The sequence below is a fragment of the Nerophis ophidion genome, linkage group LG29, assembly GCF_033978795.1.
Source record: "Nerophis ophidion isolate RoL-2023_Sa linkage group LG29, RoL_Noph_v1.0, whole genome shotgun sequence".
In the NCBI taxonomy this organism is placed as follows: domain Eukaryota; kingdom Metazoa; phylum Chordata; class Actinopteri; order Syngnathiformes; family Syngnathidae; genus Nerophis; species Nerophis ophidion.
The window spans coordinates 14,439,255-14,462,122 of NC_084639.1; the positions used below are offsets into that span (position 1 = coordinate 14,439,255).

Genomic DNA, 22,868 nt, shown 5'->3' on the forward strand with positions numbered 1-22,868 from the left:
TGTAGTTTGCTCATTTTCCTCCATTGGTGCACTAATATGTGGTTTGTATTTTGTACATATGTAGCATCATCTACAAAGAATTGCTATTGCGGCATCTAGTGGTCACATTTAGAACAGCGGTTTCTTTCATTCAAAAATTACTTTTATACATTTTTATATTAAGCAAACTCATCCCGCGGACAGGCTAAAACCTTTTTTCTGGCCTAATCCGGCCCGCGGGCCGTACGTTTGACACCCCTGTCCTATTTGAACACCCAACTGCGGCCAAGACCCAACCTCCGGGTTGATGATTTTAGGTTGTCCTGGAGAATTTGGAGGTAATCCTTTTTTACTGTCCCATTTTTTCTCTGTAAAGCACCAGTTCCATTGGCAGCAAAACAGGCCCAGAGCATAATACTACCACCGCCATTCTTGACAGTAGGGATGGTGTTCCTGGAATTAAAGGCCTCACCTTAACCTCCTCCAAACATAATGCTGGGTATTGAGGCCAAACCGCTCAATGTTTCTTTCATCTGACATCACACGGACAAAGACAAGACCTTTTGTGGTCGGATGAAATAAAAATTGAGCTGTTAGCTTTTGGGTTATTAGTCAACACTACAAGTCTTTCTGGTTGTATTTCACTGGTGTGCTCTTGAGTTCCACTTTTTTATGGTACTATTTATAAAATGTGCACTTTGAACAACCATCAAGTAAGATAAAAGGACACGGTGGTCCAAACACTTCAGTCTGCTCCGCAAAATAAAATGCTAATTTCAAGAAGCAAAGGTCTAAATACGTCAATAAGTAAGTACATCAACAAATATGCAAATAAACTACCGTATTTTCTGGATTATAAGTCGCTCCGGCCGAAAATGCATAATGAAGGAAAAAAACATACCGGTATATACGTCGCACTGGAGTATAAGTCGCATTTTGGGGGGAAATTTATTTGATAAAACCCAACACCAAGAATAGACATTTGAAGGCAATTTAAAATAAATAAAGAATAGTGAACAACAGGCTGAATAAGTGTACGTTATATGAGGCATAAATAACCAACTGAGAAGGTGCCTGGTATGTTAACGTAACATATTATGGTAAGAGTCATTCAGATAACTATAACATATAGAACATGCTATACCTTTACCAAACAATCCGTCACTCCTAATCGATAAATCCCATGAAATCTTCTTCCTCGATGTCGCTTCTAAACAACTCTGCCAACTCCAAAGGTATGCGCCACTACCTCTTGTCGTTTTCTGCTGCATATTTCACTACGTCCAGCTTGTAATCTGCAGTACATAATTTCCCTTTCGGTGCCATTTTTGTTCAGCCCTTCTCACTTTTTATAAGTTACCGCCAACGATGAAATGATCCACTTTAATAGCTACGGCAGTAGCATATAGCAGTTAGCATTCCATGACCCACAATGCACTTCTACCATGACATTCCCCCGCCGAATTCTTATTGACTAACGTGTGTGTGACGATTGCTGACATTTTCTTCGTCTCTTCCGCAAATGAGATAAATAATATTGATATTTTATGGTAATGTGTTAATAATTTCACACATAACTCTCTCCAGAGTATATGTCGCACCCCCGGCCAAACTATGAAAAAAACTGCGACTTATAGTCCGAAAAATACGGTGATACACAAATGCACAACCAGAAATGTGTAAATATACAAATGACGACATATGCAATTGAGTGAGTATGCAAATAGGTAAGTAAGCAATATGCTATGTAAAAATGCCTACTCACATAAATGTAAACTACGTAAATACTCAAATCACAAATGGGAAATATGCAAGCATCTAGAGGCGTGAATACACAAATACCAGATTTTGTACGCATGTGTAGCATACAGTGGGGCAAAAAAGTATTTAGTCAGCCGCCGATTGTGCAAGTTCTCCCACTTAAAATGATGACAGAGGTCTGTAATTTTCATCATAGGTACACTTCAACTGTGAGAGACAGAATGTGAAAAAAAATCCAGGAATTCACATTGTAAAAATTTTAAAGAATTTATTTGTAAATTATGGTGGAAAATAAGTATTTGGTCAACCATTCAACGCTCTCACTGATGGAAGGAGGTTTTGGCTCCAAATCTCACGATACATGGCCCCATTCATTCTTTCCTTAACACGGATCAATCGTCCTGTCCCCTTAACAGAAAAACAGCCCCAAAGCATGATGTTTCCACCCCCATGCTTCACAGTAGGTATGGTGTTCTTGGGATGCAACTCAGTATTCTTCTTCCTACAAACACGACGAGTTGAGTTTGTACCAAAAAGTTCTATTTTGGTTTCATCTGACCACATGACATTCTCCCAATCCTCTGATGTATCATCCATTATCCGTTTTGGTATGAACTCAACCTGTCTTGTTTGGAGGAAGAAGAATACTGAGTTGCATCCCCTAAACACCATACCTACTGTGAAGCATGGGGGTGGAAACATCATGCTTTGGGGCTGTTTTTCTGCTAAGGGGACAGGACGATTGATCCGTGTTAAGGAAAGAATGAATGGGGCCATGTATCGTGAGATTTGGAGCCAAAACCTATCAGTGAGAGCTTTGAATGGTTGACCAAATACTTATTTTCCACCATAATTTACAAATAAATTATTAAAAATTCCTACAATGTGAATTCCTGGTATTTTTTTCACATTCTGTCTCTCACAGTTGAAGTGTACCTATGATGAAAATGACAGACCTCTGTCATCATTTTAAGTGGGAGAATTTGCTCAATCGGTGGCTGACTAAATACTTCCTAAGTGTGTAAATATGCCGTGTAGTGTGGACGTTTGCCATCTTGTAATCATCGGTTAGCGTGTACACCTGTTTACTCACCCAGTGGGCTCAACATGGCCGCCACGCCCTCGCCCACGTTCTTCAGGTAACTAAGTCCTGCGGAGGGTTCAAAGGTCAAAGTTAAAGCCCAAGCAAGTTGGCGAGCGGCGGCGGTGATGGCGACAGTGACGGGACTGACCGGTATGGGCGCCTTCACCCGTGGAGCCGCATCCGCCGGTGGGGGCGCCGCCGGCAGCGGAACATTTGCGCTGGTTTTTTGTGCAGTGTCTCAGTGATCTCATCCACTTGCCCCGAGGGAACCATGCCTGCCAACGCCAAAAGAACATTCCAGAACTGTACTCAAACACCGTTGCGACACGGCGGCGGACATTGCGACTCACCTGCAGCGGGTGCCAGATGGGCAGCAGGGCGTGCTCGGTGTGCGTGCCCCGCACCTGGCAGGCGGAGCAAAGGTCGTAGTCGGTGCAGACGGTGCACTTGAAGCGGACGCCCACCACGGGGCCGTTGCAGCCGTCGCACGTCACGTCGGGGTGCAGGGGGCCGTGGGGGGGCGGGGCTCCAGGGGCGGGGGGAGGGGGAGCGGACGGGGGGAAGGCGTGAAGAGGGAAGTCTCGGCGATGTTCCTTCTTCTCTGTTAAGACAGGCAAAGACTAAGTGCTCCTAAACACACACTTCTACTTCAATAAGTGCACTCAGCTGTGTCCACTGCGTACTTAGGGTGCCAATTTCAACAATCTTGTGCCGTCCCAAATCTATGACTGTCGTAAGTTACGCACTAACAGGAGATGACCTTTGGGTGTGGTGAGTGTAATGATAAAAGTGACCAGTAGATGGCAGTACATTAGATGTGTTTGCTGGGTCTTCTAATGCAGCCAATATTTGCAAACAAAAACAATTTTCATCCATTTTCTACCGCTTATTCCCTTTTGGGGTTGCGGGGGGCGCTGGCGCCTATCTCAGCTACAATCGGACGGAAGGCGGGGTACACCCTGGACAAGTCGCCACCTCATCGCAGGGCCAACACAGATAGACAGACAACATTCACACTGACATTCACACACTAGAGCCAATTTAGTGTTGCCAATCAACCTATCCCCAGGTGCATGTCTTTGGAACAAAAACATGGATTTCAAATAAAATCATTATTTTTTTTATTTTATTTTATTTTTTAATCTTTTTGGTTACGACTGAACATTATGTTACAAGCCTTTTCATTGGTCGACCTAGACCGTATGAACGCGACCGCTGACCACTACTGCTCTCAACACATATGGAGGGGAAATTCCCAACAACTAGGTTGGACAAAAACAGGCCAACAAAATAAAAAGCAAAAACTTGTTTTTGTTTGTTTCAAATCAATTTTTGTTTAAATAACTTTTATTTTCTAAACCGTTATTTTGCATTGAAAATATATATTTTTTTTTTTAATCCATTTTCTCTGAGGGCCCCCTTAAATTAAGATGCTGCATCTCAAGGGGCGATCCTGAATAAGTTAAATTGAACTTAAATGTTTATACACTTTCTTTCCAAATCCAATACTTTTGTTTATACTTTCTTTCAAAGCCATTATTTATGTTCACAAATATTTCATTTGTAAATCCATTATTTTGGGTTGCAACTCTTTTTCTTTTTTCATTCCAAATACGTTACCTGTTTTTACACTTTTTTTTCCAAAGCCATTATTTTAGAATTGTTTTCAAATCCATTGTGTTTGTTTACAAATCGTTTTCTTTCCAAATTCATTACTTTTATATACAAATTTTTTTCTAATTAATTATTTTTGTTCACAAATCTGTTTCCCCCCTAAATCCAATAGAATTGTTTTTACCTCTTTTTTCAAATCCTATAATTGTGTTTACACTTTTTTTTTTCAAATCCAACGCTTTTGTTTACACTTTTTTTTTCAAATCCATCCATTTCTGCCACTTGTCCCTTATGGGGTCGCGGAGAGTGCTGGAGCCTATCGCCACTGCATTTGGGCGGAAGGCGGGGTACACCCTGGACAAGTTTCCACCTCATCACAGGGCCAACACAGACAGACAACATTCACACACTAGGGCCAATTTAGTGTTGCCAATCAACCTATCCCCAGGTGCATGTTTTTTTTTTCAAATCAATTGTTTATATTGTACTTTTTTTTTTTTCAAATCTATTGTTTACAATTAGTTTTTGGTTAGCAATTTTCCAAATACATATTTTTACATTCTTTTGTAGTTACAAATCTGTTTTTATATCTTATTTTGTTGAATTTTTTTTTTCAAATACATATACATTTGGTTGTTTTCTGTTACAAGTCCACTTTTTGTTTAGTTGCTTGAAAAGACATTTATTTCCATCCATTTTCTACCGCTTGTGCTGGGGGGTGCTGGAGCCTATCTCAACTACAATTGGACGGAAGGCGGGGTACACCCTGGACAAGTCTCAAACTCATCGCAGGGCCAACACAGATAGACACTAGGACCATTTAGTGTTGCCAATCAACCTATCCCCAGGTGCGTGTCTTTTTTCAAATCCATTATTTTTATTGTACTTTTTTCTTTTCAAATCTATTATCGCTTACATTTTGTTTTTCATACGTATTTATACTTATATTCAATTTTTTGGGTTAGCAATTATCAAATACGTAATTTTTTTTACATTCTTTTTCAAATACATTTTTATTGTTTACATTTTTTTACTCCGAATCCATTATTTCCGTTGTCATTTTTTTTTCAAATGCATTATTTTTGTTTACGAATCTGTTTTTATATCTTATTTTGTCGACATTTTTTTTTCAAATACATGTCTATTTGGGTTGTTTTCGGTTACAAATCCACTTATTGTTTAGTTGCTTTAAAAAGGCATTTATATGCATCCATCCATTTTCCTACCGCTTGTCCCTTTTGGGGGGTGCTGGAGCCTATCTCAGCTACAATCAGGCGGAAGGTGATGTACACCCTGGACAAGTCTCCAAATTGCCAATCAACCTATCCCCAGGTGCATGTCTTTTTTTCAAATCCATTATTTTTATTGTACTTTTTCTTTTCAAATCTATTATCGTTTACAATTTGTTTTTCAAACATATTTATATTCCATTATTTTGATTAGTAATTTTCCAAATACATAATTTTGTTTACATTATTTTTTAAATACATTATTATTGTTTACATTTTTTTACTCCAAATCCATTATTTCCGATATCTTTTTTTTTTTTTTTCAAATGCATTATTTTTGTACACAAACCGTTTTAACTATTTTTGGTAACAAATCTGTTTTTCTATCTTATTTTGTTGACTTTTTTTTTTCAAAATACATAAATATTTTTGGTTGTTTTCTGTTACAAATCTACTTATTGTTTAGTTGCTTAAAAAGGCATTCATTTCCATCCTCTAGTCCCTTTTCAGGGGTGCTGGAGCTCAGCTACAATCGGGAGGAAGCCTGTAGGGATTTTTAATGTCCAGCAGATGTCAGTATTTAGTGACAATATCAATAGTTTTGCTATGTGTCAAAACGCTTCATGACGCCTCATCACTACTGCACACTCACCCTTTGGGGCGTGGCGAGCACAACATCCGGGTACTGGTGACACACTTCTTTGAGCGCTCTTAAAGGCCTACTGAAACCCACTACTACCCACCACGCAGTCTGATAGTTTATATATCAATGATGAAATATTAACATCGCAACACATGCCAATATGGCGTTTTTAGTTTACTAAATTGCAATTTTTAATGGAGATTAATAATGGAGAAGTCAAAGTAGAAAGATAGAGGTGGGAAGCTTTTAGCCTTTAGCCACACAAACACAGCCGGTGTTTCCACCTGCTCCCAGTGCCACCCACACTGGTTTAAATGTAACTTAGATATTGGGTTTCACTATGTAAAGCGCTTTGAGTCACTAGAGAAAAGTGCTATATAAATATAATTCACTTCCTTGTTTAAAATTCCCGAAGGTGAAGCTTTACTATGGAACAGAGCGGTCAAGCGAACATGGATCCCGACCACATGTCAACAGGCAGGTCTCGGCTTGAAAATTGTGGTAATAAATCGTCTCTTACCGTAGTTATGAGCGGAGCTCACGTCCTCCTGCAGCTGCGGACTATTACCTCCTCCCACCGTAGACATTAGCAGTCACCACACCCGTGGCCACACCCCTCCGACTTTCAGGTACTATATAATCTCACTAAAACACTAGTAACACAATAGGCAGATAAGGGATTTTCCAGAATGATTCTAGTAAATGTGTCTACTAACATCTGAATCGCTCTCACTGCCCCCGCCTTTTTTTTTTCTAGTCCTTCACTCTAAGTATCTTCATTCACGAATCTTTCACCCTCGCTCAAAATAATGGGGAAATTGTCGCTTTCTCGGTCCGAATCGCTCTAGCTGCTAGTGGCTATGATTGTAAACAATGTGAGGATGTGAGGAGCTCCAAAACCCGTGACGTCACGCGCACATCGTCTGCTACTTCCGGTACAGGCAAGGCTTTTTTACTAGCGACCAAAAGTTGCGAACTTTATCATCGATGTTCTCTACTAAATCCTATCAGCAAAAATAAGGCAATATTGCGAGTATGACACATAGAATGGACCTGCTATCCCCGTTAAAAAAGAAAATCTCATTCGAAACACAATTGAACTTAAAAAAGTGGTCTTCTAAGACGGTACCTTTGATGTAAACACGGAACGTGTCGTCCTTCATGCAGGCCAGGCCCATCATCAGCTCATCATCCGAGGAGAACGCCACCAGGTCTCCCTCCTCATCTGTAACCAATCAAGCACGTGGGTGGTCACCAACATGTCGCTCACACAAGCCTCGGCCAAGTGTCTGACCTCGGCAGAACGTGTAAACCAGAGGTGTCCAAAGTGCGGCCCGGGGGCCATTTGCGGCCCTAAGCACATTCTAAAAATACGATTAAAAAAATAAAAAACTGAAAATGTGGTATAACAGAGTAAACAGGTGAAATCTGACAAGAAAATGTTGACATGTTTACTCTAATAACACAAAGCTGCCATGCAGACTGTTCATTTCTTTAAAAAAAAAAATTCCACTTTGAGATATTTTTGTGGGAAAATGTTGCATATTTTGTGTTTGCCATATAAAAAACAAAGTTGTTGTTTTTTCTAAAGAAGGGCCTAATAAGAACAAACAACAATAAAAGTCATAATTGACAGATGGATCTGAAGTTGATCTCAAGACGATTGTGTTTAAAGTAAACAGTAAAAAAAAAAAAAAAGTTTTTTTATTTTTAATGAGTAGGACCCTTTTGGGTCCCCGATAATTTTAGTGCAATTTTTTTTGTGTCATTGCTAAAAAAATAATAAATTGAAATCAATGGTGTTATGTGTTGACATTTTTACGGCTCCAATTATTCTATAATCTCAAATATTCCACTTTAAAATTCTATTGGGGGAAAGTATTGCATATTGTGTTTTTTTTTTTTGCATGACAAAACAGGGTTTTCTTTGACAAAAAGGGCATGCAACTTAAATCTTTAAAAACGTTTTATTGACGGATAGACCTAATGTTGAGCCAGAGATTTAAACCTTGAATAACAGTAATACAAAATAATGACACATTTTAAATATTTTTTTTTCCAAAATCCTTTGGGGTCCCTGAGTGGAGGCCTAAATGTATATTTTTACACATAGCGTTTTTCCTTGAATTGCCGCAAGGCATTGTCACGCCAAATTTCTTCCCCCCAACAAAAACCTTCCCCTCCCATTTACTTCCGGGGTCATGATTAATACCGAGGTTTTGTTAACGCTATATTATAAAAATATAACGCTATATTATAAAAATACAGACGTTTTGTTAACGCTATATTATAAAAAATAAAAAACAATTTAAAAAAGAATTTAAAAACACAAGTTATGGGATGACACATTTACTTCCAGGGTCACGTTTCCTCCTAGGTCATCCCATAGCTTGTGTTTGTAGATTGTTTTTTTAAATTTGTTTTATTTTTTATAATATAGCGTTAACAAAATGTCTGTAGTTTTATAATATACCGTTATATTCTTATAATAAAGAGTTAACAAAACGTCTGTATTAATCATGACCCCGGAAGTAAATGGGGGGGGAGGTTTTTGTAGGGGGGAAGAAATTTGGCGTGACAGCATATAGTATGTGCCTGCCTTGAATTACTGCCGGGTCGAACTCGCTTCCCAAAATAATTAGCGCATGCTTAGTATTACCGCCTGGTCAAACTCCTGACGTCACGAGTGACGCTTCCCCTGTCATCATTTTCAAAATGGAGGCTGATTTCAATACCGGTAATTTGAAATTGCATGAAGGGAAGAAGATTAAGAGCTATTCAGTAGGATTTAAGGTCCAAGCTTACATCACACTCAAATTTTTACTGCATGCCTTTGGTAAGTGTTGTAAGCATTTCACCAATCTTGCGCACTTTGCAAATTATACGTCATTTCCATTGTGCGCAGGAAATTTGCATAACGCATGACGAGATTTAAGACGAGATTTTGTGGTTGGTTTAGTCAGTAACACTACATTATTATATTTTATAAATAGTAAACCAAGTTGTGGTAGTAGTTTAGTCGTGGATGTACGCTGTCTAGTGGTTAGGGTTGGGGTTGGACTGATTTGAGGGCAATAATACTCAGTTATATTGTCCTGACTACAAATGAATAGATTTACATAAGTATTTAATAAGTTATTTTGACACCAAAAACATGTATTTGCGCCCATTGATTTGCAAAATGTGCACCACACATTATTCAAATATATAGCTGGAAGCAATTTGCAAAAAGATTGCACATTATACAAATTTGCAATAGTTCACATTGGTATTGTGCCTACAACAGTGTTACCGCCTGGTCAAACTCGTGACGTCACGAGTGACACTTCCTCTGTCATCATTTTCAAAATAGAGGAGGCTGATTTCAATACCGGTAATTTGAAATCGCATAAAGGGAAGAAGATTAAGTGCTACTCAGTAGGATTTAAGGTCCAAGCTTACATCACACTCAAATTTTTACTGCATGCCTTTGGTAAGTGCATACTTGCCAACCCTCCCGGATTTTGCGGGAGACTCACGAAATTCAGCGCCTCTCCCGAAAACTTCCCAGGACAAATTTTCTGCCGAAAATCTCCCGAAATTCAGACGGAACTGGAGGCCACGCCCACTCCAGCTCCATGAGAACCTGACTCAATGTTGTGACCCTCTTAAACAGGACAATACTGCCATCTATTGTACATAGAATAGAATGTCTGTTCTGAAGCCCACAGTAAAGAGACGTAACTTCATCACGTCGCCTGGTTATTGACTCCACCGTCGACGAGCAAAATGAAGAAATATGCCTTCAAGTTCCAGAACGATTGGAAACAAGAATTTCAGTTTATCCAGGAGAGTTCAAAGGGGAAGAGGTATGTTGCCTGTAAATTTTGTAGAACAGACTTCGCCATTGAACACGGCGGCCTAAAGAATATTCAGCCATGAACGGTCAGTCAGCGAAGCACAAAGCGTCCGCAGCGCAGCATCGTTCACAACCCAGTATTATTGCCCACCTCGCAAAATGAAGACCCGATGGTGTATCTTATGCTGAGACAAAGATGGCTATGCTGATAGCTGGAAGCAACATCCCGTCCTCATTTGCGGATGTTTACAACAAATCCGTGAAGGATATGTTCCGGGATTCGGAGATCGCTCGCCAATACGCAAATGGCAGAACAAAGGTTACTCAAATAGTGAAAGGTAAGTGTTGTTGTTTTTTTTGTAACCAGCAAGCACAGTACAGTTAGTAGAACAACTGTGTTTTATTACTGTGTATTTGATTGGGTGCCGTCTGAAATTCAACTATTTTTCTTTTATTTATATATATATAATACAATAAATATATATAGCTAGAAGTCACTTAAAGTCAAATATTTCACACACACACACACACACACACACACACACACACACATATATATATATATATATATATATATATATATATATATATATATGAAATACTCGAGTTAGTGAATTATACACCACCCATCTTAACCACGCCTCCGCCACACCCCCTACCCCTCACCTCCCGAAATCTGCAGTCTCAAGGTTGGCAAGTATGGGTAAGTGCCGGAGTGAGAAGAGGTTTTAAAATAATTAGCGCATGCTTACTTTTACCGCATGCCTTTGGTAAGCACAGGAGTGAGAAGAGATTTTAAATTAATTAGCGCCCCGGCAACAATTCAAGGAAATACGGTATATTGTATTGGTTTTTGAAATAAAAACGTATCAAAATGGCCCCCGCTTGCTTTGATTTTTCAGTGTGCGGCCCTCAATGGACAACGTTTGGACATGTAGACTGACCTCGGTAGAACATGTTGAAGGCGGTGTTCTTCAGGTTGGAGAACACCTCGCCAGTTTTCCCGCTGAGATAGTCGAAGCTGCAGGACACGTCCTGGTCCACCGCGAACCTGCGGATCTCCCTCACCGTCTCCTCTTTGCCCAGCAGGTAGGCTTTCACCGTCACCGACATCTTGCTTCTTCTAGAATCTTCCACGCTGTTAACTGGAATGTCTCGCCGTCTTGTTTCCACTCGCAACTAAAACTTCTGACTTTGTGACGCAGCCTTTAAAGCCCACTTGAATTTTACTTCCGTGATGGGCATCACCGTGGAGAGTAAATATTTGCACGGCACTTGAATGGCTGAAATGTTAAGCCCCGCCCAGACGGACCAATGAAATGCTGAGCCATGACTAAGCGTTTTCCAATCCGGTTTTTCCGGGATCACGTGATTCAAGTTAAATGAAGGCATTAAATAATTTCATAACATTCCCAAATAATCCATTTTGTTGAATGTAGTCTTTGGTTATTAAAGAAGTGAATATAAAGTGTTTCCACGCTTGAATATCACTATTTTAGTCTGTTATGCAACGTTGCATAAGTAATTACGTATTGCCTTCTAGAACATTCTGGTAAGACCATGAAACAAGACATTCAAGTCCGCCCGGAGTCTCCCCAGTCAGGTGACGATGAGTCTTTGATTGTTTTTTCTTTGCTGCCGATGACTCATCACTCATGTGAGCCTTCCCCACGGTGACGTCTTTAAGCGTGGTTTGTTTTGGTTTTTTTAGCCGAGATGTCCTCGTTTTGAATAAGACAAGATGGTGACTTGAAAGAGACAGATCAGACTTGAGTAATGAAATGTTTATTTATATTTCTGCACATTGAACGCCACAATATGACCAGATACGCATGGGGGCTGTACTGGCGGGGAGTGATGAGGCGTTTGGGGCAGAGGTGGGTAGAGTAGCCAGAAATTGTACTCAAGTAAGAGTACTGCTACTTTAGAGATTTATTACTCAAGTAAAAGTAAGGAGTAGTCACCCAAATATTTACTTGAGTAAAAGTAAAAAGTATGTTGTGAAAAAACTACTCAAGTACTGAGTAACTGATGAGTAACCTGATTACGGCAACAAATAATGCAAAAAAAACATAAAAATAGAAATGATCAAATTCAGAGCCAGGAATATCTCTTAAGCAACTAAAACAATAATATATATTAAGTAATAGTACATTAAAATAAAATTTAAAAAAATGGCACATTGAGACACAATAACTTAACAGCACCGTAGGCTCAGTAGGCATTCATTGATTTGATTGATTGATTAATTGATTGATTAAAACTTGTATTGGTAGATTGTACAGTACAGTACATATTCCGTACAATTGACCACTAAATGGTAACACCCCAAAAAGTTTTTCAACGTTTATCAATTACTTAGTAAATGACCAAGTCGAGGTGATCTACCTCATATATACATATACATACACACACATATCATTTATACACACACATATCATACACACACACACACATATACACACATATATATATATATATATATATATATATGTATATATATATATATATATATATATATATGCATGTTTAACACATAGATTCCTATCTTTCATGAAGACAAGAATATAAATTGGTGTATTACCTGATCGTGATGACTTGCATTGATTGGAATCAGACGTCCACGATTTCAAATGGAGGAGAAAAAAAGTTCCTCTTTTCTGTCTATTACCACATGAAAGTCGTTGGTTTTTGGCATCTTATTTGTCCGGCTTCCATATTTGTTTTTATACACTTTACAAGAACTACATTGGCGGCAAACACCATAGTTTGCTAGCTTGTTTGCACTGGCTTTCGGAGACTCTTATTTTGTTAACGCAGGCGCGATGGAGCGGCGTTTTTATTGTGAAGACAGGAACTCTGCGATCAGTCTTTAGGCTTTTGACGGGAAGTACGGTTGAAATAAAAAGTGTCTTTTTTCCTTTACACTTTTGATTGATTGATTGAAACTTGTATTATTAGATTGCACAGTACAGTACATATTCCGTACAATTGACCACTAAATGGTAACACCCAAATAAGTGGGTGTCTGCCACACCGGAGTCGGTTTGGAGGGACTGGAGGAGATGCGGATGAGGGGACAGGACTGCAGAGTTTGGAGGGACTGGAGGAGGTGCGGATGAGGGGACAGGGCTGCGGAGCTAGCACTGAGCGCTGGGACGGAGAGGCTTCGCGGTGTCTTGGCTGGGTGAGCAGGTGTCGGACACCTCAGTCACCTTGGACGTATCCTCGCTCATCCATGCGGACTGGACACAGGCCGAAAATGGAGTCGGCTGTCTTGGTTGCTTTGTTGGGTCTACTCCTGTCTCTGGCCATGCTCCCTCCACCCCAGCGGACGATGGCGTGGAACACCCCAGAGGCCACCACAGTGGATATGTTTCTTTTACTTTTTATTCATAGCTGTATGTAGAAGTGTCTGGTTGTATCTGCTGCTTTAATGTCTTTAATGTCCTCTGTGTTCTTTGATGTTTCCCTCTTACACACATGGAAGAGGGATGTGTACCATGGCTATGAGTTGTTGTTTTTTCCCTTGGCCTCAGTCTGCACCTCCTCTCCAGGGCCCAGACTAAGACCGATTTTTTTTTATTTTGTTTTAATCTTCTATTCCCCCTCCTTGTTTACCTGTATCTCATCTTTTTTGTAAGGTGCGCTGGAAGCCGGCAGACCCGTCAGCGATCCTGTTCTGTCTCCCTGTAATGTTTGTCTAAACTTGAATGGGATTGTGCTGAAAATTTCAATTTTCCTGAAGGAACTCTCCTGACGGAATAAATAAAGTACTATCTAATCTAATCTAAGTTTGACAACATGTTTAAATTGGGTTTTACGTATCACGGTCATGTGACCGCCTGGCTCTGTTTGATTGGTCCAATGTCACCAGTGACTGCGTGTGATTGGTGAAACGCAGGCATGCGTAGATTCTACTTTAAAGCTCTGTCATAACCAAAACAAACATTAATAGATCGATAAAAAAAGTAGCGAGTTTAATGTAGATAAATGGAACGGAGTAAAAGTAGCGTTTCTTCTCTATAAATATACTCAAGTAAAAGTATGTTGCATAAAAACTACTCGTAGAAGTACAATTCATCCCAAAAGTTACTCAAGTAAATGTAACGGAGTAAATGTAGCGCGTTACTACCCACCTCTGGTTTGGGGAAAGTGGGACATGTCAGTGCGAAGGGTGTGTCACGTGACGTTACTGGAAAAGTACCAAGTACTACCGTAATCACTAACATTACAGTAGCGTAGTAGGTCTAAGTATTTATAAAATCCAAAACCATGAATTGATTAACGTGGACCCCGACTTAAACAAGTTGAAAAACTTATTCGGGTGTTACCATTTATTTAGTGGTCAATTGCACGGAATATTGTGCAATCTACTAATAAAAGTATCAACAAATCTAGTCGTGAAATTTCCTCGCTCCTAAAAAATCCAAAGTCAACTGTCGGCTTTGTTATAAGAAAATGTAAGAGTTTGGGAACAACAGCAACTCAGCCACCAATTGGTAGGCCACAGAGAGGGGTCAGTTTATGCTGAAGCACGTAGTGCAAAGACTTTCTGCACAGTCCGTTGCTACAGAGCTCCAAACCTCATGTGACTTTCCAATTACAGTAAGCAGAGAGCTTCATGGAATGGGCTTCCACGGCCGATCAGCTGCATGTAAGCCATACATCACCAAGTCCAATGCAAAGTGTCGGATGCAGTGGTGTAAAACACGTCACTACTGGACTCTAGAGTAGTGGAGACGCGTTCTCTGGAGTGATGAATCACGCTTTTACATCTGGCAATCTGAAGGACTAGTCTGGGTTTGGAGGTTGCCAGGAGAACGGTACATTTTGGACTGCATAGTGCCAAATGTGAAATTTGGTGGAGGAGGAATTATGGTGTGGGGTTGTTTTTCAAGAGTTGGTCATAGCCCCTTAGTTCCAATGAAAGGAAAATTGAATGCTCCAGGATACTGACGCGGATAGATATCTTTTTATATCCTAGTCATATTTTAAAACAGCTAAGTGTTGGGCGTACGTAGACCTTGAAGCTTGGAATGTAACTAGCAACAATAACACCCGTCTTATCTCAAATGTCCCAGGCTGAGAAGGAGAATAGGTATAGGAATTCGCTCTGGAGGAGGAGTGGGGGATGAAGAGGAGGGGGGCGAGTGAGAGAGGGTAAAAGGCGAAACTTTGATAGTATAGGGAGATCAATTTGGGCAAGGCGATTGAAAGGTTGTTGTATATAGAGTGGTCTCCCAAAGCTTTGGTAATAAAGTATCAAAATAAGCAACTCTGCCTGGGATTCATTTATAACCAGCTTTTGTGTCATCGAACCAACCTGGGAGGTGACCAGCAGGACACCGGGTCCAATGCAAAAATACCAGAACATTTTGGACAATTCCGTTCTCCCAACTTTGTGGGAACAATTTGGAGCAGGCCCCTTCCTCTTCCAACATGACTGTGCACCAGTACACAAAGCAAGGTCTATAAAGACATGGATGACAGAGTCTGGTGTGGATGAACTTGACTGGCCTGACCTGAACCCGATAAAACACCTTTGGGGTGAATTAGAATGGAGACTAAGAGCCAGGCCTAGGACTGGCCTGACCTGAACCCGATAAAACACCTTTGGAGTGAATTAGAATGGAGACTAAGAGCCAGGCCTTCTCTACCAACATCAGTGTGTGACCTCACCAAAGCACTTTTGGAAGAATGGTGGAAAATTCCTATAAACACTCTGCAACCTTGTGGACAGCCTTCCCAGAAGAGTTGAAGCTGTAATAGCTGCAAAAGGTGGACCAACATCATATTGAACCTTATGGGTTAGGAATGAGATGGCACTTCAAGTTCATATGTGAGCCAAGGCAGGTGGCCAAATACTTTTGGCAATTTAGTGTATTATGTCTATACAGTTTTACAAACAAAAACAAGAAAAAGGTAAGAGAAAAAGAAACGGAAGAAGAAGAAAAATATAAAGAGAAACCAAAGAAAGAAATGACCATTTAGACAAGAGGAAAGGAAAAGTGTATTCTCTGTGAAAAAAAACACAAAGACAAAAAGGCCAGGACTCTTTCTTCCTTTTCTTGGGATTTTCACGTTAACTACCTGTCAACTTGTTTATTTCACGGACACAGACACGTAGGACGACTTATTGTGCAAATCAGCATATTACAGCGGTCAGCAAACATCAATAAATCAAAGTTTTAAAATGATTGCAACTCAGCTCAACTTTCTCCTCTTGCCACACCAAATGCAGGTATGAACACCCTTTCTATATAGTGCCTGCCTCTTATGTCGTGTGACGCATACTTCAGTTATGTGAAAACACGCTCACAAACACACCGTGTGACACACACTCCTGGCTCCTACATACAACACCCAAAACCAGTGAAGTTAGCACGTTGTGTAAATGGTAAATGCGAATAGCAAGACCCACTTGGTGGCTGAGTTGCTGTTGTTCCCAAACTTTTCAATTTTCTTATGATAAAGCTGACAGTTGATTTAGGAATATTTAAGAGCGAGGAAATTTCACGACTGGATTTGTTGCACAGGTGGCATCCTACGACAGTTCCACGCTGGAAAATACTGAGCTCCTGAGAGCGGCCCATTCTTTTACAAATGTTTGTAGAAACAGTTTCCATGCCTAAGTGCTTGATTTTATACACCTGTAACCGGGCCAAGTGATTAGGACACCTGATTTTAATCATTTGGACGGGTGGCTAAATACACCTATGTTGCCATCCAAGCAACGTTATCATGGACGCCCCTGCTTATTTCAGCAAGACAATGCAAAAACCACGTGTTACAACAGCGTGGCTTTATAGTTAAATAGTGCGGGTACTAGACTGGCCTGCCTGAGAATGTGTTGTGTAGAGATGCGCGGTTTGCGGTCTCATCTGCGGATAAACCGCGGGTCGGGCGGTTGACATGAAGAAAAAATAGATTCTAATTAGATTCGGGCGGGTGGCGGTTGAATCATCTGGACATCTTAGATATACGTGGTTCTGGGATCGGTATCCTTTGCCATTCAAAGAGCCATTTAAGACCCGTGTCATAAAGCGAAGAAGTCAATGGAGATGCTATTATTCTCTTGAACGACTGCCGGCAGTCACCCAGATATTAAATATTAGTGCGTGCTACGAAGCCGTTGATTTTGTCGCCTACTACAACATGTACGATCTACTTGTCAGTCCAGCATCATGTTGTGTGTGGCTTCCGCAGCAACACGCACACGACTGCAAGGTATACTGGGTGACACAGAGTACACTAATGGTTGTGATATAAACAATTTTAACACTCTTAGTAATATGCGCAACGTTTTGAAGCCACACCAATTAAGAACGACAAACACATTTCGGGAGAACAACCTCACAGTATCACAACATAAACGCAGCACAACAAATACCCATTATCCTTTGTATTCATGACACTTCCTGACTATTTTATACACCCCAAACCCTACTACCATGGGCGGGGTTGGGGGCGCAGGGGTGTAAAATATATTCAGGAATTGTCATGAATACAAAGGATTATGGGTATTTGTTGTGTTGCCTTTATGTTGTGTAACTGTGAGGATGTTCTCCCGAAATGTGTTTGTCAATCCTGTATTGTGTGGCTTCACAGCGTGGCGCATATTAGTAAGTGTTAAAGTTGTTTATATCAAACCCATCTTTGTACTCTGTGTCACTCGGTATGCCTTTCAATCTCATACGTGTGATTGCGGAAGCTACACAACATGTTGCTGGACCAAAAATCGGTTCGTACATGTTGATGAAAGTGTCAAAGGCAATGGCTCCACAGAACGCCCATATTCCTGCCATCATGATGAAAGCTATAGAAATGTCGCGAGAACGTTAGCGGCTCCAGTTGACTTCATTACTCCGTGAAACAGGTTTAAATAGCTCTGTGAGTGGTAAAGGTGGCCAACCTCTGATGTAATTCAGCGGGCGGTTGGCGGGCGGGTACGGTCATGATAAAATGATGGTTCGGGTGGACGGCGGGTGGATGACAATTTTGGTGACGCGGATGATATAATTACCTATCCGCGCATCTTTAGTGTGGTGCATTATAAAGCCAAACATACCACAACAGACAGACCCCGGACTGTTGAACAACTTAAGCTGTACATCAGGCAAGAATGGGAAAGAATTCCGCCTGAAAAGCTCCAAAAATCGGTCTCCTCAGTTCCCAAACGTTTACTGAGTGTTGTTAAAAGGAAAGGCCATGTAACACAATGGTACAATTCCCCTGGGACAACTTTTTTGCAATGTGTAGCTGCCATTAAATTCTAAGTTCATGATTATTTGCAAAAAAACATTAAGTTTCTCAGTGTGAACATTAAATATATTGTCTTTGTAGTCTATTTATTTGAGTACAAGTTGAAAAGGATTTGCAAATTATTGTAATCTGTTTTTATTTAGGAATTAACATGCCAACTTCACTGGTTTGGGTTTTGTAATTTAGCATCAGGTGGCAAGTCACATCTCTTGACGACCGCAAAAGATACATCTTTCAATAAAGTGACTTCACAGGCAATTAATTCATAAATCATCGTAATAGTAAACATAGTTGGAATAAATTCAACATCCTTAAAGGGGAACTGTACTTTTTTTTTGAAACTTTAGCCTATCATTCACAATCTTTAAATATATCAGGAACACGTTTTCCTTTTTTTTCTGCATTCTAAATATGATAAATATGGTTTTATATAGGTGCTGGGAGTGTAGATTTCATTCAATTTCACACCTACTAAATCACAAAAGTCAGTCTTGTAAAGTTTTTCGCAACCCTGACTCATCTTGCCTATAAGCAAGTCCACATGTGCCCACCGTCCACAGCCCCTTCCCCGGTTGGGGGGTTTAGAACCCTCCTACCCCTTCCTGAAGCCCCGCCCCAGCAAGTAATATTTACGTACTTTGCTCATTTTAAGCATACGGCGCTGTGGAGAGGCGGAGCCGACGGGCCGGTGGCCCTGCTCAAGATGGCGGCAAGGAGGCAGAGAATGCGGGGAATCGGAAAGGCGGGGCGTGCCGGGAGCGGGGCGTGGCTCACACATCGGCTCACAATCTACATTTCTCCTCTGGCTGTATAAAAGGGGAGAAGGAGGAGGGATCATGGCAGAAGGAGGAGAACCAGCAGCAGAAGCAGACGAGCGAAAACGACCGAGAACGAGCCGAACACAGCGACGAAGACGAGGCCAACTGAAGGCGAGAGAGGAACAGCTGAAAAGCAATCCGACCAAAAGACAAAGCTTGATTTATTGAAAGAATAAACGAGAGTCAAACCTGCTGAGCAACGTCCTTCCTGAATGGTCCATGGGACCCGCACGACGACGGCAAGAGTCTGTCACAGGCGCATATTAAATTAGCATACACATCACAATGTTCGCTTTACCCTTCATGAGAGAGATAAAAGATTCAGACAAATGATGATTTGGAACCTTACATTTTTGAGGCTGAATACAAGGACAATGATCTACAAGTCTTAGACGCTTTAGTGAAACACTTAGCATTGTGTAGCAGTATTGCTAACTGCGAAACAGAATATACAAAATATGAAAAAAAAACGATCACTTGCTGTACAATGTCTGCTCTCACCGGGATGTTTATAGCTTCCAATTGAGATGAAGAATTAATCATAATCCTCATGCAGGGTGAAAAAAAAAAAGAAGTGCCGCAAACTAGCATCTTTTCATGTCTTTCTTGCCATCTCTGAATCATAGTTGAATGTCAAAGTCGACCAACTTCTCGGTTTATGACCACAACATTTTACTGAACAGGTAAGAAGCACTCCTCTCTGAGCTGCTACCTTACCGTGGTAGAGGAGTTTGCGTGTCCCAATGATCCTAGGAGCTATGTTGTCTGGGGGCTTTCATGCCCCCTGGTAGGGTCCCCCAAGACAAACAGGTCCTAGGTGAGTGATCAGACAAAGAGCAGCTCAAAGACTTCTATGGAATTACAACAAAATGAACTCAGATTTCCCTCGCCCGGACGCGGGACACCGGGGCCCCGCTCTGGAGCTTGGCCCGGAGTTGGGGCACAATGGCGAGCGCCTGGTGGCCGGGCCTGTTCCCATGGGGCCCGGCCGGGCACAGCCCAAAGAGGCAACGTGGGTCATCCCTCCAATGGGCTCACCACTCATAGGAGGGGCCATAGAGGTCGGGTGCATTGTGAGCTGGGTGACAGCCGAAGGCAGGGCACTTGGCGGTCCGATCCTCGGCTACAGAAGCTAGCTCTTGGGACGTGGAACGTCACCTCACTGGGGGGGAAGGAGCCTGAGCTAGTCCGCGAGGTAGAGAAGTTCCGGCTGGATATAGTCGGACTCACCTCGACGCACAGCAAGGGCTCTGGAACCAGCTCTCTCGAGAGGGACTGGACCCTCTTCCACTCTGGCGTTGCCGGCAGTGAGAGGCCCCCCGGCTCAAAGCCTGCACGTTTGAGTTCAACCCAGTGGACGAGAGGGTAGCTTCCCTTCGCCTTCGGGTGGGGGGACGGGTCCTGACTGTTGTTTGTGCTTACGCACCAAACAGCAGTTCAGAATACCCACCCTTTTTGGGTACACTCGAGGGAGTACTGGAAAGTGCTCCCCCGGGTGATTCCCTTGTCCTACTGGGGGACTTCAACGCTCATGTTGGCAACGACAGTGAAACCTGGAGAGGCGTGATTGGGAAGAATGGTCGCCCGGATCCAAACCCGAGTGGTGTTTTGTTATTGGACTTTTGTGCTCGTCACGGATTGTCCATAACAAACACCATGTTCAAACATAAGGGTGTCCATATGTGCACTTGGCACCAGGACACCCTAGGCCGCAGTTCCATGATCGACTTTGTAGTTGTGTCATCGGATTTGCGGCCTTATGTTTTGGACACTCAGGTGAAGAGAGGGGCGGAGCTTTCTACCGATCACCACCTGGTGGTGAGTTGGCTGCGATGGTGGGGGAGGATGCCGGACAGACCTGGCAGGCCCAAACGCATTCTGAGGGTCTGCTGGGAACGTCTGGCAGAGTCTCCTGTCAGAGAGAGTTTCAATTCCCACCTCCGGGAGAACTTTGAACATGTCACGAGGGAGGTGCGGGACATTGAGTCCGAGTAGACCATGTTCCGAACCTCTATTGTCGAGGCAGCTGATTGGAGCTGTGGCCGCAAGGTTGTTGGTGCCTGTCGTGGCGGTAATCCCAGAACCCGTTGGTGGACACCAGCAGTGAGGGATGCCGTCAAGCTGAAGAAGGAGTCCTATCGGGTTCTTTTGGCTCATAGGACTCCAGAGGCAGTGGATGGGTACCGACGGACCAAGCGGTGTGCAGCTTTAGCGGTCGCGGAGGCAAAAACTCGGACATGGGAAGAGTTCGGGGAAGCCATGGAAAACGACTTCTGGACGGCTTCGAAGCGATTCTGGACCACCATACGCCGCCTCAGGAAGGGGAAGCAGTGCACTATCAACACCGTGTATGCTGCGGATGGTGTTCTGCTGACTTCGACTGCGGATGTTGTGGATCGGTGGAGGGAGTACTTCGAAGACCTCCTCAATCCCACCAACACGTCTTCCTTTGAGGAAGCGGTGCCTGGGGAATCTGTGGTGGACTCTCCTATTTCTGGGGCTGAGGTCGCTGAGGTAGTTAAAAAGCTCCTCGGCGGCAAGGCCCCGGAGGTGGATGAGATCCGCCCGGAGTTCCTTAAGGCTCTGGATGCTGTGGGGCTGTCTTGGTTGACAAGACTCTGCAGCGTCGCGTGGACATCGGGGGCGGTACCTCTGGATTGGCAGACCGGGGTGGTGGTCCCTCTCTTTAAGAAGGGGGACCGGAGGGTGTGTTCCAACTATCGTGGGATCACACTCCTCAGCCTTCCCGGTAAAGTTTATTCAGGTGTACTGGAGAGGAGGCTTCGCCGGACAGTCGAACCTCGGATTCAGGAGGAACAGTGTGGTTTTCGTCCTGGTCGTGGAACTGTGGACCAGCTCTATACTCACGGCAGGGTTTTTGAGGGTGCATGGGAGTTTGCCCAACCAGTCTACATGTGCTTTGTGGACTTGGAGAAGGCATTCGACCGTGTCCCTCGGGAAGTCCTGTGGGGAGTGCTCAGAGAGTATGGGGTACCGGACTGTCTTATTGTGGCAGTCCGCTCCCTGTATGATCAGTGTCAGAGCTTGGTCCGCATTGCTGGCAGTAAGTCGGACACGTTTCCAGTGAGGGTTGGACTCCGCCAAGGCTGTCCTTTGTCACCGATTCTGTTTATAACTTTTATGGACAGAATTTCTAGGCGCAGCCAAGGCGTTGAGGGGACCCAGTTTGGTGGCCACGGGATTAGGTCTCTGCTTTTTGCAGATGATGTGGTCCTGATGGCTTCATCTGGCCGGGATCTTCAGCTCTCACTGGATCGGTTCGCAGCCGAGTGTGAAGCGACCGGAATGAGAATCAGCACCTCCAAGTCTGAGTCCATGGTTCTCGCCCGGAAAAGGGTGGAGTGCCATCTCCGGGTGGGGGAGGAGACCCTGCCCCAGGTGGAGGAGTTCAAGTACCTAGGAGTCTTGTTCATGAGTGGGGGAAGAGTGGATCGTGAGATCGACAGGCGGATCGGTGCGGCGTCTTCAGTAATGCGGACGTTGTATCGATCCGTTGTGGTGAAGAAGGAGCTGAGCCGGAAGGCAAAGCTCTCAATTTACCAGTCGATCTACGTTCCCATCCTCACCTATGGTCATGAGCTTTGGGTTATGACCGAAAGGATAAGATCACGGGTAC

The 22,868-nt window shown here is 42.6% G+C and overlaps 1 protein-coding gene across 1 annotated transcript in view; it reads right to left on the reverse strand.

Annotated features, from left to right (window-relative positions):
• sqstm1 (sequestosome 1) overlaps window positions 1–11,405 on the reverse strand; it is a 14,807-nt gene extending 3,402 nt beyond the window's left edge. Inside the window, exons 1-5 of the mRNA XM_061891944.1 lie at window positions 11,093–11,405; window positions 7,440–7,535; window positions 3,175–3,425; window positions 2,973–3,099; window positions 2,834–2,890 (exon numbers count right to left, since the gene is read on the reverse strand). Coding sequence (XP_061747928.1) covers window positions 2,834–2,890; window positions 2,973–3,099; window positions 3,175–3,425; window positions 7,440–7,535; window positions 11,093–11,261 — 700 coding nt within the window. The 5' untranslated portion in view covers window positions 11,262–11,405. The remainder of the gene's footprint in view (window positions 1–2,833; window positions 2,891–2,972; window positions 3,100–3,174; window positions 3,426–7,439; window positions 7,536–11,092) is intronic.
• Window positions 11,406–22,868: the final 11,463 nt, after the last annotated feature.